This window comes from Chiroxiphia lanceolata, chromosome 3 (genome assembly GCF_009829145.1).
Source record: "Chiroxiphia lanceolata isolate bChiLan1 chromosome 3, bChiLan1.pri, whole genome shotgun sequence".
NCBI classification, from domain to species: domain Eukaryota; kingdom Metazoa; phylum Chordata; class Aves; order Passeriformes; family Pipridae; genus Chiroxiphia; species Chiroxiphia lanceolata.
The window spans coordinates 71483182-71505352 of NC_045639.1; the positions used below are offsets into that span (position 1 = coordinate 71483182).

Consider the following 22171-nt stretch of genomic DNA (forward strand, 5'->3'; position numbering starts at 1 on the left):
TGTGTACTTACCTTGTAACTTCTGTCGGATACATCCTTCATGCTGGATGCAATCCATCGCCCTTCATAGAAGCCTATTTTATATTAAACACCTTTTATACACATCTTTAGACTTAACTTCTGTCACTCTAGTGGAAAAAAAAAGTAAAGCAATTACAATATAATCAGAGCACTTGGCTGTGTATTTTCGTTAACAGCAAAATTAATCTATTTATTAGGAACAGCAGCACTGGCCGAGTTCATTTTGCAAGTAAAACATTTCATGCCAAGCTGCCAAGTTCCAGAGGTATGTTACATATAGCCAAAAAATGTAATCGCCATAACTGGCCATAGGTTACAAAACCAGGTTTCGCTCTCCCACATTTTTTTTTTATTTTTCTAATCTGTGGGAAATGGTTTGGTTTTCTACAAGCTGTTAAGTAGAAAGGGAACGTATAATTTGGCAGGCTAATGTAATGTCTTTTGCGCTCCTGTCAATTTCAGGGAAGATAAAATCTACAAGGATACTTAATTAAAAAAGAATGCGATGTCTGTTTTATAAATCACTGCTGCCATCTGCCCCCCAAACGCGGAGCATGGAAACGGTCTCGTGTTAAACTGGCGTGGGAAAAAGCTTGGATGTGAATTAAACCAACTTACTTTTTTTTTTTTTTTTTTTTTTTAAGTACAGGCTTAAGCCTAAAGCGGCACCAGACACCGGCCCTTCCTACTTGGCGATAAGTAGAGAAACCCTTGTTAAGGTCACACAAAGGCAGGCGGGCAGAGCTCCCACGGGTGCCGCCAGCTCCGGGCAGCGCTGGCAGCTCCAGGGGCCGCAGCCTCCCGGTCCGGGCACGGGCTGCGTGCGGGTGTCGCGGCCGGTGTGTGAGTGGGACCCTGGGCGCGTCGCCCCAGCTCCGCCCGCGGGGCTGCCCCGGGGTGACCCGCGGAGAGCGGGCATGGGGACGGATGTACGGGATCCACACCGGTGCGCCCGCAGCCGGGGGCTTGGGAAGCGCCGTGCGGTCCCTCCGCCGGCCCGACCGGAGCCTGGTGCTGCCTGTGGATGACGCGGATCCCCCCGCTCCTGCCCCAGCCCGCCGGCGGCGGGACGCGCGTGGGTGTGTGGGTGTCCGGGGGCGCGCGGGCGGTGCGAGTCCGCGTGCCCGCGCGCGGCCACGTGCTCGCCGCCACCTCCCGTCACCTGCCGTGGGCACGCGGCCTCGCGTCTCCCCCGCGCGCGCACGTGAGCGGCCCACCGCCGGACTCTGCGCGCGCCGCGTCCACGCGACACCGCGCGGTGCCGCCCGGCCGCGCGAGCCGGGTGGAAAGCGGGGGAAAGCGCGCGCTTTCCACGCGGCGGCGGGGAGCGCGCCCCGTCCCTGCCGGTCCCCGCGTCCGGTCCCGGTTCCGTCACGCGGGGCCGTGTCTCCGAGCGGTGGCGGCCCCACGTGCGGGCGAGGGGGCGCGGGAAGGGCGTGTCGCGGAGCGGCCGCGCGGCGCCCCCCCAGCGGCGGGGGCTCTGCCTGCACGGCGCCGAGTGGGCGGTGGGGCGCGCGCGGCGCGGGGGCGCGCGAGGACTCCAGTGGGAACCGCGCGCGTTCCCAGTGGCAGCGCCGGGGAGAGCGGGGGGTGGGGAGCAAGGGGAGGGGGGAGGAGCGGGCCGCTCTCCCCCCTCCCTCCCCTCCCACCCCTGCCCCTGCCCCGGGGCGGCGGGTGGCGCTGGCCGCGGCGGGTCGGGGCTCGGTGTCCTTGTGCGGAAATGACACACGGTCCCGTCACGTCACGCGAGAGCGCAGCGCGCGGACCCTCGCACACAAAGAGCGGGGGGGAAGCGCGGGCACCAGCGGCGGCCGCTCCAGCCGCCCCCGCCGCCCCGGGGCTCCCGTGGCCCCGCGCAGAGCCAAGGTAGGTCCCGCTGCCGCTGCTGGCGGGGACGGGCGCCGCTCCACGCACCCCACGGCGAGCGGGGAGCGCCGCCCCGGCGGGTGGAGGAGGACCGGGGAGAGGGGGGCCGAGCGGGGGGGGGGCGCGGGAGGCGCGGGGCCGGCCCCTCCCCCGGCCGCCCGCGGGCCGGGGCCGCGCTGCCGGGGCGGACGGGCGGGGGGCTCTTTGTTCGCAGCTGCGGTCGGCGGCGGTGGCGCGAGTCGCGCGCGCCCGGCCCGGGTGCCTCCATCTGCGGGGCTGGGGAGGGGGAGGACGGGGAGCAGGGAGCAGAGTGGAACGGTCACGGCGCCGTCACCTCCAGCCTCACCTTATCCCGTTCCCCCCGCCCCCCCCCTCCGCTCGCCGGCCACTTAGATCCGCCCGGGCAGGGTTCGGACCGGAAGCACCAACCGCCGCCGTCGCCGCCTCGGGCTCGTGGGTCTGACCGCGGAAGCGGCCGCGGCCGCGCCGCGTGCGGGGCGCGCGGGGCGTCCCCCGCCGCAGCGCCCGCCCCCGGGCGGGGCCTCGCGCCGCCACCGACGCCGCGCGCGCCGCTCCCACGTGGCGGCCGCTCCGCCGCCCCTCGGCGCGCGAGGGGGGAGCCTCGGCCGCGCGGGCACCGCAGGGCACCGGCACCGCTCCCCGGGCCCGACACGGACCCGCCGGGCGCCGCGCGAGCGCTCCGCGGGAGCCGGGGCTGGCGTCACGGGCCCGCCGGTCGCGTGGCGTCCGGCGGGCGGTTCTGCTGGAGTTCGTGTAGACTCTGGGTGGGTCACGCGCTGAGGGGGCCGGGGAGGGGCAATGCGGGGGAAGTGCCGCCCCTGCCCCGAGCACCTCCCGCTGACCGTCTCCCGCTGACCGTCTCCCGCTGCCCCTGCTCGGGTCACCTCCCGCTGCCCCTGCCCTCATCGTTGCCCACTAACTCCTGCCCACATCACCGCCCGCTGCCTTTACCCGGGTCATTGCCCGCTGTCCCATCCCAGATCACCCCCTGCCTCTACCCTACTTTTCCCTGCGGTGTGTCCACACAACCTTTTGTAAATAGAAGGGAACAAACTCTGAACCAGCAGAATGCGAGCCGGCGGCAGGCCAGCAGCCATGTGACGGCTTCCACATAGCGTTGACGCAGTCCCAGAGCTTTTTGGATTGAAGTGCAAGTAGGGTTTGTCGGTGCCACCTATAAACGCAGTGTATGCCTGACCCTTGGGGCAGAGACATTTAAACAGGGAAAGAAAAACCTTTTCCCTGCTTCTGGCCAATACCTGGTAATCAGATAATGAATTTACTTGAATGATTACATCTAATTAAACAAATAATTAGCAGTATATGTTAATACATTTTCATCTTCTCTCCTACTAAATCAAACTCAGCATTGGACCAACTAAAATTTTTATCTTTGTTAAGTATTTTCAGAGCTTAGGTAAGTCCAGTGGATAAAAAGAAAGGAAAGTTGAATGCAGTTTGGAGGAAATTTTAAATTGCCTGCACAGTATTTTAGAATAAAAGCAAAGGATGAAACAGCAGAGAGGAAAGTATTGAAGACAACAAAATCTAAAAGACCCAAATTAAGAACATGCCCTCTAAGTCCTGTTGGCAAAATGCCCTTATTGCAGCCTGGCTTCCATGGAGGCTTGAGGCTTCCTGTCCTATTCCCCAGGGCAGCAAAGGAGGTTTTCAAACTATGTAAAATATAGGGATTGTTATTGTCCATAAGAGTAGTGCTTCCAACAACATCTGCTGGTTGTTTAAAAATATTTTTCTTAGATTTAGATTGTTATACATGTATTTGTAGTCAGAACGTGTTTGTAATGTTGGAATGCTGTTTTCTAAGGTATTTAATATCTCAAGTGTCAGTACTAGATATCAAGAAAAAATTTTACTCAAAAACTGCACTCTTGGGTCACTCAGTAGCAGCACCCTACTACCTCAAAATGGATGGAATAGAAAGCATCTGCTTTTGGTGTTATTTATATTGTCTAGCTGCATTTTGCTCATTGTTCAGTTAACCAAGGCAACATGCATATTTCACAGTTTCTTTAAAATGCATAGTCAATTTGAAATCAGTTATCTGTTTTGTTGGGATTTTTTTTTATAAAGGTGGTTTCAGGTGTCAAACTTCTTCAGTCTTCTGCCTCTTCAAAATTTGTTAGGCTTTGTCAAAATTGTGTAACATTTAAAGTCAAATCATTGGCCAGTATCTGAACAAAAGGCAAATATTGCCTCTAAAAAATACATTTTCTTGCTCAGCCTTGGAGTGGTATTTATGTGTAATTCAGTTGAATTGGAGTTGCATTGTTTTTTACAAATTGGAGGAACCAAATGTACCCTGAGGATAATTGCAATATTGAAATTATTGAACCCAATGCTACAGCTAGGAAGTAAAAGATGCAGATTACTTGCCTCCCAAAGGAGAACTCAGAACTCAGGGTTCTCTAGGTTTACTTCTCAGCCCAGCAGGAGAGCTTTCCAAGAGACAGCCTGGAAGGGAGCACGCAGCCTGAGCAAAGGGCACGTACCTCCAGTCCTTTTTGCCTCTGGGACCGCAGGGCTGTGTGTTGAGAATGGTTGCTTCCTCTCATTATTTCAAACTGTTATGTAGGAATCGGTCTTCCAAAACATCACGAGGAACAGAATTTCACACTGTTACCAGAGAGTTAGAGCAGCCCTTTGCTCACCTGCTGCATGGAACAGGGCTACTTCCACCTACCACACCAGCTTTCAAGACTGTAGGCTTCCCTTGGGAAGCCTTGGTTGCTTTCTGTGGTTTATCCGTCCAGTGAGTGTTTCTTATGAAATACAGGCAGAGACAGGGAGCAGGACTTCAGGCATTTGACTATCCACTGTGTGTCTAACTGCTAGATCATTTTCATTTGCGGAGAATGAATCTGTGTACAATACTTTTGATTGGCTCTGGGTAAACCAGACTCTAATTACGTAGTGTAATACCATTGCAATTTTGTGATAAACTGCTGTTACAGGATGGCTTGTGTAAGAGAGATGCTACTTTTGGCTCTTCAACAGCAGTTCAATGTACACATCTTGTAAAATTTAGCCAGTGTTATCTCCTTGAAAGATCAGCTTTCTTTGGTGTTTCTGTCATTTATTTATTTCATAAGTTACCTGTGCTTTAAGGAATGTATCTTGTATCTTTTACTGCATGCTGGAAACAAGGAAATTGAGCAGTTTATTCCACATATGCTGTTAAACACATATTTGATGTTATTAACAAATGTGTAGGTATTAACATTTGTCTGAAATGTAAAGAACTTGCTCTTCAGAAGCAAGTAACACTCAAGTAGAATACTTTTCATTGAAGCCTCTGAGTTTTATATATGAAACAATATACCACTGTGATGCTTTACAAAGAATAAACATAATAGACAATGTCTAAACCCCTGCATTTTTAGTAACATTCTTACAGTCGATAGTGTAGAATTAGGGACATTCCTTCCAACTTACGTGAAGATGCTAAAATATTTAGTGGGATGGTGTGCATCCAAGAAGCAACATCTACGCATTTACCATGCATTAGTGAACTGAACAGTGCAATGTTATGCAAGTATTTAATTTATAAATAGCAAGCTTCTATAAAACTGATAACAAGCATTATTGTTATTATAGTATAGTATATTAGTTAAGGTAATGATTAATTTGCATTTGTGATTATTAACAAGTGTTATGAAATTGGAATTGCTTTTCACATACAGCACGTGTACATTTTTATACTTTTCTTCATGGCTTTCACGATGTTTTTTTCAGTTGTCAGAACTTAGTACATTAGATACGGGAGCTCAAAGACTGAAGTTACTTCTGTAGTTACAAACAGCAGAGCAGCTGTATTTTTTTCTGGTGGTATTTTTTTGTTTGTTTTTTAAGTCAGGACTTGAAAGTGATCAGTCAGGCTTTCTTTAAAAATGATTGCAGAGGTGGAGAACTGCCTTCATCTTATATTACCAGCAAGATCTTTTCTCTTTGCATAGTGCTTTTACAATGGTCATAATCATAAGACAGGTTGAGAAGGCATCCTCCGAGGCCAACACATTGGTAATTGTTAGGTGGTAAACAGGAGGAGGAGAATGCACATTGTGGGATGATTTAACTTAGGCTTGTGATTCAGTTTTGGTTTATGGATGAAGAACTAGGTACACTTCTGTGCTATGTTTAAGTACCAGTATGCATTATACTAAATTATATGAGACTGAAATACAGTTACAGTATGAGTTGGAGTTTGGTCCCTTATCATAAAGTCGTTTGTACCCAAGTGCTTTAAATCCTTAAGGCTTCAGTGCATATTTCAGGTAGGTGCATTTTTGATAGATGGATCGCATTTTTACTCTGCTTGCAAAAGCAGCATCAGGATGGTAGTTACCAGTAAATGCACAAACATTCCAAAATCTCGTTTTTAATGTGTTCTTCCATGCTTTGGAACTTGCAGCATTGCACTGTGCTTTGAGCTTCTCTGTTAACTATGGTAATGATAATGGTAATACCATTTCATTGTTGAATGTTAACCAAAATGATACAACTATGCAGTTAAGTGTCAAAACCTGGTAAGGTTTTTGCCTAGAGGCATGTATCTGAGCAAGAGTAATGGAAGTAGAGAGTGTTAAGTCCCTTCACTGAGCTATCTTGTTCATTGTCTAATCTGATAAGAAGGGGGAGCAGGATCTCTGGAGAGCAGGATTTTTGGGAAGGGAGTTCGGTGAATAGTGACAGCCAAGCTGTGCTGGGACTCTACTTTCTTTCCCTTACCTCCTTGGATCTGGCTCTTGATATAATTGCTGTTGTAGGTGTTTGGTGTGTTTTGGAATCCTCCTTCTAGAGAATTCACCAGAAAATAGGATGTACTGCAGCAGCTGTCTGTATCATAGGAAGAAAAAGCTGCCAAGGCTAGTTGCTCTGGCAGTCACAGTTGCAGGCCTGGGCTCCCAACTTCAGCACAGAGTATTCACTCCTTCCTAGAACTAGCTAACTGCTGTCCTCTAGATAGCATTGAGTCATTATTAGGCTGAGGGTGATAAGTATGTTTATCTTCTGTTTTGAAAAAAGATTGAAATATGTTTTGTATACTTAACATGACAAGGAACAACTGCCAGGTGTTTGCTTTACTGTATGGATTTCTTACTCAATTGTTTTTTGCAGTACTTTGTCCCAAGATCTTTTAGGTCTTTTTTTACTCCAGCTTTGCTTATTCTGGGCCACAGCGCTACCTCAAAACAGGTTTTACACTTCTACCTCTTTTAAAGAGACAATAATTATTATCCATAAGTACTGATGCATAGCAGAAAGTATTTTAAAGAATCTGAAATGTTTTATCTTTAGTGAACTTCAAAAAATCAACAAAATTATTGTTAACCTTACACAGACAGGCATACATGCGTGGACATGCTCAGGCACAGACTCAGACTTTTCCCTCTTCTCATAAACCCTAATTTCCTATGGAAGCAATTGCTCTGTTGATATCTCTGTGTCCCTTCACTACTCACTGGTGACCCAAATTTGAGGCAAGAGGGTGGTATGATAAGTAAGGTTTCGTTGGCCGTGAGATTGGTTGAGTTGGTTAGTGCCTGGTGCTAATAACACCAAGGTTGTGGATTCAATCTCTATATGGGCCATCACTTGAGAGTTGGACTCAATGATCCTTGTGGGGCCCTTCCAACTCAGAATATGCTGTTATTCTGTGATTAAATGGTTGAGTCAAGCCAGTGGCTTGCTGGTATATGGAGAGATTTTAATTCTTCCTTTCCATCCCAAACCTTGTGCATACTCCTGAGCTGGACCCGATTGCTTGCTTTACCCTGTGCCTCTCTGAATTACAAGGAAAGTAACTCAAAAAAAAAAGTGAGGTTTTGGGGTTTTTTTTGCAGTTTATCAAGAAGGTTAAGGTTAAGGTGGGCACCCATGGTTGATTGAGGGAGCAGGTGGGGGCTGTGAGGTAGGAGATCCAAGAGGCAATTGAATCCTGTCTCTTGACAGAGGCTGTTATATGTGCTTCATTTTCTCATAATACCTGAGTTCTTACAAATCTCACAAAGAAGACAGGAAACTAGATAAGGAGACAGATATTATTAGGGCTCCTAAAAGGGAAAAAGTTGGAGCTTGTGCTTTTTTTGGCACCAAAGAGTTCAGGAATGAAACCCCATCTTTCTAGGCCTCATTGGTTCTGATACTTGTTTTGACTGTTTGCTTTAATTGTATTCTGGCAGTTTTCAAATTAAAAAAAAAAGTAATAACACTGTGTTTCACATTTGTGAAACAATGTTTTGACTTAATGTTATTTGACCTGAGTTCAGGATAGCTTCGGTCTTCCTGATGTTGCCTCCTTCAGAAAGTTAACTGTTAACCAGGGTATATGCTTTAGTTTTAACTTTTTTCCAGTTCTATAGAGTAGCTTTTCAAATCCTCATTTTTTCTTCTTCCAGTTTGATTGCATTCTCTGAAAGGAATTCTCTTAAGCATTCTTCCTATTTGAATAGCAATAATAGCAGGAGTCAGAAAGAAAATATAATTCCAAATATACCCTCCTAAATATTTTATGTTATTCTACCCACTGCCACCTTTGTAGCCCTTCTTGCTCTGTGTTTAACACTTTTGTAGCCCTTCTTGCTCTGTGTTTAACATTTTTTAGTGTTTTGCTCTGATACATCAGCCTAGGATTATCTGGAAAACCATTTAGATTTCCATTATAGAATATTCTTTAATGGTATCAGCAGATTTGCTTACTGTCACCTCAGGCCCTCACCAAAAGACTATGTGTAACACTCCTTGATTACTGGCACATGTTGGTCTTGTACCACAGCCCTCAGAGCTAAGCCTAGTGCAGGATGAAAAAGTGCAAGAAAGGTCTAGATGCTGAAATATCAATGTGCCTAGGATATTAGGGCAAAATATGAGCAGTTAGTACTTTGTGCTTTTCTTAAGGTCCAGCATAGCTTTCTTATGGTGCTGTACGAAGTACACTGTTGTAGGATTTTTCATAAAGAGCTGTAGTGGCTGTGTTTAAATTCATAAATATAGTTCAGTTAGTAAGACTTGGTATTAACCCATACCAGTGCTTATCAGGTTTAGAAGTTGGTGTGGGCCACTTAAGTTTCATGCTGTTATGTCTCTACAGAGTTTGCAAAAGTTTAAGTGATGTGATTATTGTGCTGTTAAACTGGCATAATTTGTATACAGATCAATTAATAAATGCAAGTTGTGAAATAGGGAATTGTGGTGGTAAAAGGAATAGGTGTCTGAGGGGTTTGTAGTAGCTCTATGTCCAACTGAGAGAGACTTATTTTTATACATGATGATGAAGACAATTACATGTTATCCCCTTGAGGATGCCCTTTACAAGGCTGTATATAGGGGCCCCGTGGAAGATCAGCACATCAAAGAGTATTTTGGCTTCTAGGGTGGCCCACTATGAGCTGATTTTGTAACTCTATACATCTTTTGTGTGGCTGCTATCCATTGTAGTGCAATCGTACAAAATCTAATCCAAAATGGGACCTCATACTTGCCATTACAGCCATCAATTGCTGACAAATTAAAATTCATATCTACACAGCATTCAAGTGTTTATGGCGGTTTTAAACAGTATCTTAAGATTTAAAAAAAAATTGTTATTTAACATTATTCAGGAGAGCGTACAGACTTTTCTTCCTTCCATGACATTCTCTTTTTCTCCCCATCTCTCTTTTAAATTTCATTATAATTCCCAGTCCTGGGCTATATGTACACTTTTGATTGACTGGTTTTATTCACTTGCACTTGTAAAGTAATAATTTTGTGGGACCAAGTAAACATAACACTCTGTGTAGATGAACATGAGCGGAGCGTGACCGTTCACCAGTCACCAGTTTACCAGTTGAGAGTGTCAGTTTGCATCTGCATGCCCTGTAAGGGTCAGTGAGATCTGATTAAGTTGTTTGCGTTGTAGATCTCTAGAGATTTAGAATATCTTTCAGGAACGTGTTCAGAGATTGATGTTTGTCGCTCAGTAACTTGCAAAATTAGTTTTCTAGTAAACAGAAATACGGCTGTTTACTGTATTTCAGAAATACAGCTGTTTACAACAGAGTTGTAAATACAGAGTTTTTCACGTGAGAAGTAACTCTAAAATCATGCTAGCATAGTACGTATATTTGTTTTTCCTCACAGGAAATACTTATATTTTTTAGAGGCTGATAGGAAAAAAGGACTCATTGTAGATTTATCTGCATTATTCTGCTTGAATTAATGCAATCCATATCAAAAGATCAAAGATTTTTAAATGAATAGTTACTCCAGTATGTATATTACAGTTTACGACGAGTTTTCTTTTTATGATGACTTTGTGTCACCCACAATAACAATATGAAAACATTTGACTGTAATAAGTAGTGACTTTGTACAGGGTGGAGAGTTTAATACAGTTAACTTCCATTTATATACTGCCAAGATACTTTATAGAGAAGGTCAGAATGACTTACACTTTTCTCTGTAGCAGAAGAATAAACAGAGTTTTAAATATTTTCCTAACTGCTGTCTGTTGTCTGCAATGTAGTTTGCATGTTGACAGGTCCGTCGATGGCCATGAAATTTACTGAAAATAGCTAATTGTTACAAAAATACAGACTGGAAAGACTGGAAATTATCTGTGGGCTGTTAATGCCCAATGCCTCTAGATGAAAAGTAATTATAAGAACAGATGTAGGTATTTTCTAATCCCAGAAGATGCTGATATTTATTTTCATATTTTTGTTTTGTTTTCTAGTGAGATAGAAGATGAATTCAGCTGAAATCGCTGATGATGATGAAGGTAAGATATTACACTTGGTGTCATTTTTGATCAGGCAAAAACTCTTGTTGAATTAAAGCCTTTATCATCTGATAAAGAATGAATTTGGATCCAGACAAATTACATTAATGGTTCTTAAAAAGCTATCTAAAATGCACCATTATCTTTGTTACTCATTATATTTTCTACTCTACATCCTTTATGCTTTAGATTCTTCTTTAGGGAAGAAACTGTCATTTACTGGAAAACTGAATGATTTGACTTTGGGGTGATCTCGACATACACTTATCATAGAAGTCATAAAAAATGATGATGCTCTTCAAAATACATTTCATAAGAAGAAACAAACCACAAAAGATTGCATTAAGGGTGTCATGGTTTTCTGGAGAGGGTGCTTTATCTTTCTAAACCTTCTCTTTTTCCAGTAAAAATTCCTAAAAAAAATGTGAAAGTAGAAAAAGAAAACGAAGATGAAGCTCTAGACTGCTCAGTAGCATCCAGATCTGCTGAGAAACACTCACTGGATGGCGCAGTTACTTGCCTGCAGGATTCCAACAAACGGAAACAGACCTCAGTTGGTTGTGATGGTTCAGGAGGCCAGCCAGATGCCTTACCCAGTGTGAAGAAAAGACGCTTTACGCAAGAGGTGACTTCTCTATACATCACTGTGACTTTTCGGTTCATATTTCTTAGGCTAAATTCATTGCTGCTATAAGTACAGTGCAAGTCGTTTAACTAGATTTGCATTGATAATGAATTTGATGCAAATGTGGCTAATCTTAAGTCAGTTTGCACACGTCTGGTGCAGACTGGCTTAAGATAACAATGGAGCAATCATATTTGTGAAATACAGTTACAGGGTAATTCATTCATGTGAAGTATGTTTTTGTTGTTCATCAGAGAACGTAGGAGCAGGCAGTGATTCGGAGTAACTGGGCATGACTCTAATTACAATCCTTCTCATGTCACACAGACCTTCAGCTGGATCCTCAGCGATAGAATCAGGGCTGTAATTCTTCCTTCTGTGACATGAATTTAATGTCAGTGAGACAAGTATAAATTTGCGTATTATTTGAAAGGTAAAAATGCAGGGATGCAGAATACTTCAGCATATCAAGAGTGGAATGTATTACAACTTCTAGTGCAGCATCCCACTTCTGGTAATCCAGATGTTTTTCTAGCTGTGAAGGAGATGCCCAGTCTCTTCAGTTATCCTGATCTAGTGTTTCACCCCTTTAACAATGGGAGATTTTAATTAATCTTTTCCAAAACTGAGCAAGTTTCTTTTTGTCCTTGTTCTTTTTAGTAGAGGGAGCAGTGATCATCTGTTCCCAGAAGAGTCAGCCCTTCCTTCCCAAGACTAAAATTCTCTTTTTTCAGCTCTTCTTCAGGAGTCACTTTATATTTTTGTTGCTTCTTTGAGAGTCCTGAAAGAGTAGTGTCCAGTGTTAGATAGTCATATCTCTCCTGATACCCTCTAGAGCAGTATAATGACCTCCTGTTTTTCACACTCAGCACTTTATTAAAATAACCTAGATTCAAATTCATCCTCTTTTGAATAACTTCAGGCCCTGGGTTATATTTAGTTTGTGACCTACTCTAACACACATATCCTTTTCTGCTGTTCTGCTACCTAGCCAGTTGTATTTGCACATTTCATGTCTCCTTTCTAGCCATAGCTCTCTGTATTTCTTTTTCTTGACTGTCATCTCTCTGACTTCTCAGGGCTGGTTTTTTCCCTGAATGCCTGTGGTAGGTAGATTTTAATCTTATTACACGGTTTCTTTCTTTTCCTTTCTCTTTTTCTTTTTACAATTGTTTCCTTGCATTCAAATTCTTAAAAGAGCTTTATAATGGTCTCTGAACTGTGCTTGCTTTGTATTTTACTGTTTCCTCTTTGCCATTAATAAATTTTTGAATTTAATTTTAAATGAATTATAACTTTGGACTTATAATATCAGCAATTGACCCAGCAATAACGATGAAAATTCATTCTTGGTTGACCCCAGTGAATCAGCATGTTTAGTTAAATAACCAACCAGAAATAGTCCTGAATCTTAACAGCATTTTTTAAGTTAATTGCTTTTTTAGTACCAATATTTTGTTTTAATTGGTGACTTCATTAACTATTTCTCTTTAAACAGTGGACAAAATCTTAATTATTTTCAAGAATGTTGTGCTCATAGTATATTTTTACCACACATTGCACAGGCATCTATGTATAATATAAACAGAGCTGTACTTTTCATTGGGCTGCTGATCATATTACTGAATTACTTTCTGTCTGAAGACATTTCATTTTTTTTAAAATTCTGAATGCCACTGTATAACGAGAAATTAATTTCCCCTGATTTTCTTTCAAAAAAAAAGTTGGAAGATTGTAGGTTTAAAAAATTTATGGGCAGGACTTTTTGAAGTTCTCATGTGTTTGATAAAATTTTTCTATGTTTCTTGCTCATATATTTTTTTATTCTTTACTTATATGCTAGAATATTATGTGCTGTATTCTTACAGATATTTAGACTTGGTTTATTAGGCATATTAAAGGTCAGAAATTAGCTGGAGTTGAGCACTGAACAGAACAATAACTAAGCAACTTTTAAAACTTGAATTAGGACTCTGAGAAAGAGTGCAAGAGACTATTTCACAATTTCTTGTATTGGTTGATGTTTTCCAAAATACTGCATTTTGCAAATGTTCAAAGAATGTTTAGAACGTAAAAACTTACTGTGTAATTGTAGTATAAAAAGCAGCACTATCTTGTGTACATTGAGTCTCATAGAGCAATATCTTTGCTTCTTTTTTGATGGTACATGAGAGCTGATCATCTTAAATGGGAGTAGTATTATCTGAAACGCAGGGATGTTTACAGATCAGTGTTACAGAAAACTAATTAAAAATATTAAATACTAGTTTAATTGGAGAATTTACAAACAGCTATGTATTTATGGTGTGGATAGTGCTGTTCCCAGAAACTATAGACAAGATAATTAAAAGCAAAAGGAAGGAAAATAAGAATGCATCTGAAGTAAACAATCCTTAAATACAGGCCCAAATGTTTTGTTATCTGTTAGCCGAACACTGACTATGTGTTTCTGAAATGTAGATAACCAAATCTGTCCCCGAACTCGATCCAAGCACTGTGAGCTGCATCAGTGAAAGGGCAGAAGTTCTGCTGCCATTGCAGCAGAGATCTGCTGTAGTTCTTTGCATGAGCTCCAGAGCATCATGTCCAAAACTGAGAATGCAGACTTTCGCAGTCTCACCGTCAAAGCGCAGTAAGGTACTTCAGATGATAAACTTGTGGGTTTTAATACACATTCTAATATTGCTTTGCCCCGACATTGCATGTGAGGTGTGCATTAATAGAAGTTACCCCCACAATGCCAAGTTTTATTATATAATTAATTAGAGAAAATAAACAGCAGGAGGTTAGATGAGAACTGACAGGCACCTGATGGCCCATGGCAAGCTGTTTATTAGAAAAGGAATTGAATGAGTCATACGCTGTATGTGAAGGAATATTTGGGAAATTCTCTGTTAACAGGACTGTTAGTGGAAGAGCTAGCTACTTAGGTAGCAGGTCTCATTGTTTGTGTAAGAAATATTTTGTTTTGTTCTTTTGATCTAAAACAGTAAAACAATTCGTAATTCAGTTTGGGTGTCTGACTGGGAAGCAGTACTGTGTTTATTGTCAGTGGACATTATCATGGCCTGCTCTCAGGTGATGTCTATTTGATGGAGCTCTGTTACCATCCAGAAATACCACTGTTTTTCCGCTGACAGCTATAGGTGGTGTGTGATAACTTCAGTCCCAGCATAGGAGCCTACAGTTAGGTGGGAGCAATGTGGATCTCAGTTTGCTCACAATTTCGTCTGTGCTATGGTATTTTACAAGTCACAAAGAGCTGATTTAATTAGGATGTATCATACCACTCTGGAGTAAAAGCCACCCTTTAACAATTGGTGGTGTTACAGGCCTCTGGTTCCTCGCTGTCCTCATAGCAAATGTGCTTTACTACCAGTGAGACAGTCTTCTAAATGTATCGCCTTTGCATTATGCTTTCATATGATCATCTCTTCATCCACACAGCTTTGGATGTGAAAATACAAGGTTTCATAAGTAGGGTTGTATGATGTGAGTGAGAGCAGAACTTGGAAACGTAGCTTCAATTTAATTGAGTGCTCGTTTCTACTTGGAGTAGAAACCAGCTAGTTCTTTCTGAGCCTCTTTTGACTATACATTGCATTAGAAATTAAAGAGTAATTAGATTCAATTTATCAGTGCAGTAAGTAGATGCCAAGTGGGAGTACACGTAGGGACCACATTGATTTCATGAGTTACAGTCTGTTTTTTTCAGAAAGAAACCTTAATTCAAGTTCCTCACTGTAGGACATAGTGGGGTCTTCACTAGAATTTCAAATTTCTTGTGGCTCAGCTCAGACCTCAAGTCTGTGTTTCATCTGTTTTAATACTTGAACGCAAATTCTGTAGTTTTTTAGCTAATTAATCTTCCGTAGAACAAGCCAAGAAGAATGTTTCAGTACAGTCATCTCTAAAATATGGGAGTGTTTTCTCATGTTTGAATTATGTATCTTGGATTTTGATTCTGTTGTATCTGCTTAACTTCCTAAGAATTATTTGCAATATCTATATGTTTGGAAAAAAAAAAACCAAAACCAGACACCCAAGCCCTGCGTATTTGCTGTGAGATGATGAAAATGTTTGGCATTTCAAGCAATGAGGAAGAATTACAAATTATTGAGAACATTAATTCTTTAAGAGCTCATTACTGTTTTTATGTAAATAATTTAGAAAATTATAAACCCATGAGTCTAAAATTCCCTGCATTTCAGAAATAAGGAAATATTAGGCTTCCAATACCAAGGTACTTTTCACTGTAAGTTTTTATTATTTAAATAGAATACCTTTCAAAAATTAAGTCATTTTTAGAATTTGTTTAGGAGTTGTGCGCCATTATAAAGATTTTTTAAAAAAGCTCTATATAAACCTTTCACATCAGAAAGAAGAGAATAAGCATCATTTTTGTGTTTTATAGCCTTCGTGACATTTTCAAAAGCTACCCTAAAGAGAGTGCTGGAACATTAAATGCAGTTGTTGGAGGCAGTGGCAAGGTCACAGGACTAGGAGTTAGAAAATCTAGATGCTATTCTTGGCTCTGTTGCTGACTTGTTGCCACCCAAATTCTCTACAGCCCAAGGTCCTCATATGCAAGGTGAAGCCTAATGATACTTAATTTGGGAGAGTATTTAGAGCTCTGTGGGTAGAGAGTACTAAGAATTATTATTGCATTTCTATTCCATGGAGAAGGTCATGAGCCAAAAAGAAAAGAAAAAGAAAGCCTAAATAATACTTTACTGTATTTTTATTTTTCCTAGTGAAGTTACTAATTTTGATTATTTAACACAAGTCCCCTGGAGAACGTTTGACTTTGCATATTTATGTAACAGTGCCTGCTTAAGGGGCACATATCTATAGCTAATATTTTTAAGGCAGTTTTATTAATGCAATGTTTATTCATTTGAAGGGCTCCCTTTCAAACATGAAGAACAGAGATACTGGCTCACCCACTCAGGTAAATGCAGAGCAGCCAAACAAGAACAAGAATTCTAATGTAACATGGCTCTCTGAAGAAGAATCTTTCAGTGACATAATCACTCCATCTTATAAAAAACCTCTCTATGGCATCTCACACAAAATCACAGAGAAGAAGAACCCACCAGGAACAGAGCAGTTTGCTTCTTATGAGTTGTTTGAAAAAATCAACCCCAGCAGTCCCTCACAAATTCGGACTTTGAACGACCAACGCAAAAGAGACTCGGCCACAGCCATTGCTGTAGCAGCAGCCACAGCAGATTCAGACTCAAATATATATTCTTTGATACAGAAAATGTTTTACACACTTAACACCCTCAATACCAATATGACTCAACTTCACAGTAAAGTTGACCTGTTGTCTCTGGAGGTTAGCAGAATTAAAAAGCAAGTCAGTCCAGCAGAGTCTGTTGCAGACTTCAAGCCTCCCCCAGAGTACCAGCTGACTTCTACGGAACTCAAACAAATCATGGATCAAAGCACATCAGGCGGAGACCTGGCTTGCCGGTTGCTAGTGCAGCTCTTCCCAGAGCTCTTCAGTGACGATGAGTTCGGCAGGAGCTGCAGTGCATGTGGCTTTCTGAACAAAAGGAAACTTGAATCTCTTCATCTGCAGCTTATCCGTAACTATGTGGAAGTTGTTATCCTTCTGTGAAGAATACAGCCGTGTGGCAGTTGGAGTGTTTGCCTCAAGTCAACGATTTTTTCAATAGATTTTGGGCTCAAAGGGAAATGGAAAACAGTCAGCAGAATGTGCAATCATCCAGTTTTTATGAGACCGAGCAGGTTGAATCCTCTCATTTTATGGAGGATAAAGAGCAAGAGGAAGCCTTATCCTTGGACAGGAGTAATGTAATTGCCTCAGATTACATGCTGGATGCTCAGGATCTCAATGAATTTTTAGATGAAGCTTCTTCACCAGGGGAATTTTCTGTTTTTTTGTTACACAGACTGTTTCCAGAACTCTTTGACCATAGAAAATTAGCTGAAAGGTACAGCTGCTTTGGAGACTCTGGAAAACAACTGCTGGATCCTCATCGGCTTCAAATAATCCGTAGGTACACTGAAATTTACTTTCCAGATGTACAAGAAGAAGAAGCCTGGTTGCAGCAGTGTGTTCAGCGCATAAATGATGAGCTTGAAAGTACATATATGGATGGAAGTGAATGTGATCAGATGAGAGATGACTGTTACGATTCTTCTAGTTTACCAGATGATGTATCAATCATAAAAGTGGAAGACAGTTTTGAATATGAAAAACCTGGCAGGCGGTCAAAAAAAATTTGGCTTGTACCCATAGATTTTGACAAACTTGACTTTCCCCCTCCTGATTTTGATGTTCCTGTCCCAGATTACCTGTTGAATAAAGAACAGATTAAAAGCATATATGAAAGCAGTCTTTCCATAGGCAACTTTGCCTCTCGATTGCTTGTTCTCTTATTTCCTGAACTATTTACTCATGAAAACTTACGGAAGCAATACAACTGTAGTGGATCTTTAGGCAAGAAACAGCTCGATCCCACTAGAATTAAATTAATTCGCCATTATGTGCAGATACTGTACCCCAGAGCAAAGAATGACAGAGTGTGGACATTGGAGTTTGTTGGGAAGCTTGACGAGAGGTGTCGACGAAGAGACACAGAGCAAAGGCGCTCATACCAACAGCAACGGAAAATCCACGTGCCAGGGCCTGACAGGAGGGAATTTCTCACCTATGCAATAAACCCTGAGAGGTTTCGAGAAGAATTTGAAGGGCCGCCACTGCCACCGGAAAGAAGCAGCAAGGATTTTTGCAAGATACCACTTGATGAACTTGTTGTTCCTAATCCAGACTTCCCTGTGCCTTCTCTGTATTTACTGTCTGATAAGGAGGTAAGAGAGATAGTGCAGCAGAGCCTGTCGGTTGGCAACTTTGCTGCCAGGCTTCTCGTAAGGCTCTTTCCTGAACTCTTTACTCCAGAGAATCTGAGACTGCAATACAACCATTCAGGTGCTTGTAATAAAAAACAGCTTGATCCCATCAGACTGAGACTGATCCGTCATTATGTGGAGGCAGTTTATCCTGTGGAGAAAATGGAGGAAGTATGGCATTATGAATGTATACCGAGCATTGATGAAAGATGCCGGCGTCCTAACAGAAAAAAGTGTGATATACTGAAAAAAGCAAAGAAAGCAAAAAAAGTGACAGGCTCCTTAAATTGCTAAGACTTTGACCATAAATTATTGTCAAGATTACACTTTGGTTTAGACTGAAGGCCCTGTCAGGAGCTGAGGGTGCTCAGGATCTGGGACACTCAGGCACTAAATTTGTTGCATTTCAGTGTGTGTGTTGCATCTCTGTTGGCACCGCAGCAGTGGGAAGTGGCTTACTACATGGGTAAAGACCATCAGTGACAGAGCTATCAATGACTCACTGAGAGCATGATTTTCACTGGTGCAATTACATGTATTGAAACTATTACTCCACTCCCCATTTCTGCATCTTCTTTTTCTATCACTTTCTAATAATAAAGAATTTTTTTTTAATGGTTGTGCTCTTCAAGGGCAGTTTTTCATTATACTTTATAAACAATATTGTTAATTTGGATTTTGAAATGTTGACTAAACAATTTAAATTTGAAAGTGCCGTGTTCATTGGAAATCATTGGAATATTAGATTTTTCTTCTACAGCAGCTGCAGCTTCACATTTGTTTTGTTCTTCATGATGTTGAGGTACTGTAATAATACTGTGTCAGAGAATGGGTCAGAATGGTGTCATTTGCATTTTTGACTGTTACCCAGGTTTTGTTTCTAAAATCAAGAATTAACTGTTGAAGAATTGAGATGTGAGCGCAGACACCATGTGAATTTTTTTTTATATTGACACCACAAACTTGATCCTGCCCCTTTGAGTTCTTTTACTGTTTTGTCTGGCATAACGCCTGGAGTGACTGAGGATTGCTGCTCTGAGTAAAGCCAGCAGAACCAGACTCAAGTCTATATCCATGCAATGTCTTCCCATCACCTGTTTGTAAAATAGTAACAGCAACAACAAAAAGACCTGTAACAAGAACTTAGAAAAATTATAGACCTTACTTTCTATCAAAATCATGATTCCAAAGGTTTCCAGTGTGCTCATATTGAATTGCATATATAGAAAGTATGCACAAAGATTGGTTTTGTGATTAAATTCAGTGTTGCAGGGTCCCAACATATGAGCTGTGGTAATGTAACTCCTTTGCGTGAATGCAGCAGTGTCTGGACATTTTGGGTGTAGGGATACTGAACTCCCTCACTTTGCCAAATTGTTTTAGTGTAATTAGTAGCTATTTGGATACATAACTGTGTATGTATAACTTAGGTTGGTATGGTCAAGTTTGCATCATTAATATGTTCAAGTGTAACAGAGACCACCCAGAACCCAATGTGAATTTGCTGTATGACTTGTCACTGGAGAATGCTGCTTTAAAACCAGTTTTCTCTTTCTTTCTTTTTCTTCTAATACTGTTAGAAATGGTGAGAGAGAGTCAAACATGAATTTTAAGACAGTAAAGACAGTGATTGCTTACAGACCATCGCTGGAACACCTTGGAGTAATTATTGATGTTCTTTGTGGTCCTTTTCTGTTGTTTACTTAGATGGGTCATAGTAGCAAATTTTAAGTCAGTTCCAGTGTAATTTTCTATTTTAGCATTTGTAAGAAATTACAAAATATTTGATATTTTTACTTCAGATTTTTAGAATTTATTGTTCGTAGACTCATATTGATCCCTTTAAAAGGAAAACAAAATGTTTTTCCTGATGGCAAGAACTAGTAAAAGTATTATATTAAGCCAGGAGTAAATCATAGGTAGTAGCATTTGCTCGTTTTGCCCATATGGTAGTAACATTCTCAAAGAATGTATGAAGAAAGTCATGAATGTACTAAGTAACACACTGATACTGTTTATATCCATATAAATGTTTCCTGTTGGTTTGAATAATAGCAGACCATGCTCAAAATGGATATCAGAGCAAATACAGCTATAATAAATCGAAACCATTTTACCAAAGATAAAGAACTGATACCACAATGTCTGCATCTGTTCATTTAGTGCATAAATTTAGCAAATCGAATGTATCAGAAACCAGGACTTTCTCTTGTAATTGTATGCTACCTAGAACCTCTGTGAAATTTTTCTACATGCACTTTTGTGGGAGATGTAAAATAACAGAAGATATTAACAGCTGTTTAATTTGCGGTGCAAATGACTGGCCAAAAGGTAAGAAATGCAATTATATTTTCTTATCTTAATGTCATACATGTTTCACTACTTGGTGACATCAAAGCTCCCAGAAGAATTCAATATATATTAAACTTTTTTACAAGTTATAGATGTTCCTAGCTAGCATGCAAGTTTGAGACATACTGGCTTTTACTATAGATGTTGATATTAAGTCAAAAAATCAGTCCATTCATACTGTCTACAAAGTAGTGAAAAACAATTTTCACTTCGTAAAATGACATTTTCGACAGTGAGTATAAAAATATTTTTGTTGCATTTTTCTCTTCTAATGACTGTGTACATTCCTTTTGTCTCACTCTTCACACCCTTTCATGATTCATTTGATTGTATGTTTTATAACTGATACCAAGAAAATGCAGACATACAAATAGTGACATAGTTCACTAACAAAAGCTCTTGCAGTGCATCTGAAGTACAGGCACTTCATCCAGTTTGGTCAGTCTTGTAAATAAATTAAAGGTATATTTTTTCATACAAGGGGAATGTTGTCTGGTGATTGTTTGAGTATGAGCAGGTTTTTTTTCCTGTAAAATCTATTACTAAGATCTGAGATAACCTTAGTTAGTCAGACAGATACATAAATAAAAACATCCCAGTTTGCTGGAGCCATTTTAAAAGATTTTTCTGTCTTTCAGACTTTTTCTGTTAAAAGAATAAACTTTGACAGTGAAGCTGTCATAGGGGAGTTGCTAGATATTGAAATGTTTGGCACATATGTAGCCATGCACTGACTTCTTATGGATGAGCATTACTTTCTACCTACCACATCAGTAAATTCTGTTAAGGTGAATATCAGCTTCAGTAAGTATTGAGTATCCCATTTCTAAGCTTTCTAACAGAACAGTGTAGTATATCATAATTATTTTGCATCTTACGCATTTTCTACAACTTAAAAATTTCTGTATAAGCTCTGTAAAAAACTTAAAACAGCACATCAAAAGAGAGATGCAGTATGCATCAGTTCATTGCCTGTTAACTCTGTTCGGCTGACAGAATCAACAACAAATGAGTTAGCAAATGAGACAAATCTTCACTTGAAATCACTTTGTTATGCTGATGCAGTACAGCCAGTAGTGTTTCGTATTCTAAGAAATGTGACTTTTTTTCATATCTTCAGAATGCATATAATTTATTTCTAGGTTCATTGTTTTAAATCTATCATTTGTCTCTTTCACTTATTGTTCGATGTTCATGTTATAGCAGTGAGAAACAGAATTGTGTGCTCAATGCTCTAGGAAGGCACACCAGGTCTAACTTCATGCTGGAAAGGGATAACATGAATTCTGCATCCCCAAGAAGCCCAGAAAATAATATGCAGGTCTTATTCATAATTTACTTTTATTCAGATTTTGTTTCTCTGATTAAAGGGATGTGAAACAGATGGAAAATTCAATGTCTTAAGCTTGCCTTGTGGACAGGGCATAAACTGACAAATGTTCTTACTTATCAGCCACATTTTAGTTGATTGCACTTAAAATTTATGGAAGACCAAGTGTGGCAGGTACAAGTCTACAGTTTTTCTGAGTAAGTGAACAAACTATCACCATCATTGCCAGCATTTCTGTACTGCCTTGGTTTGCCTTTCTGATTTTTTCCATTATGACTGCAACTTTGCACCAA

The 22171-nt window shown here is 41.3% G+C and overlaps 1 protein-coding gene across 1 annotated transcript; it reads left to right on the plus strand.

Moving 5' to 3' along the window:
• Positions 1-1656: 1656 nt before the first annotated feature.
• On the plus strand, positions 1657-21028 carry BEND3 (BEN domain containing 3). Its single transcript, XM_032683720.1, is given in 5 exon segments — positions 1657-1886; positions 10645-10689; positions 11094-11314; positions 16218-16923; positions 16926-21028. Coding segments are annotated over 4 exon segments (2526 nt in total). The 5' UTR covers positions 1657-1886; positions 10645-10655; the 3' UTR covers positions 18491-21028.
• Positions 21029-22171: the final 1143 nt, after the last annotated feature.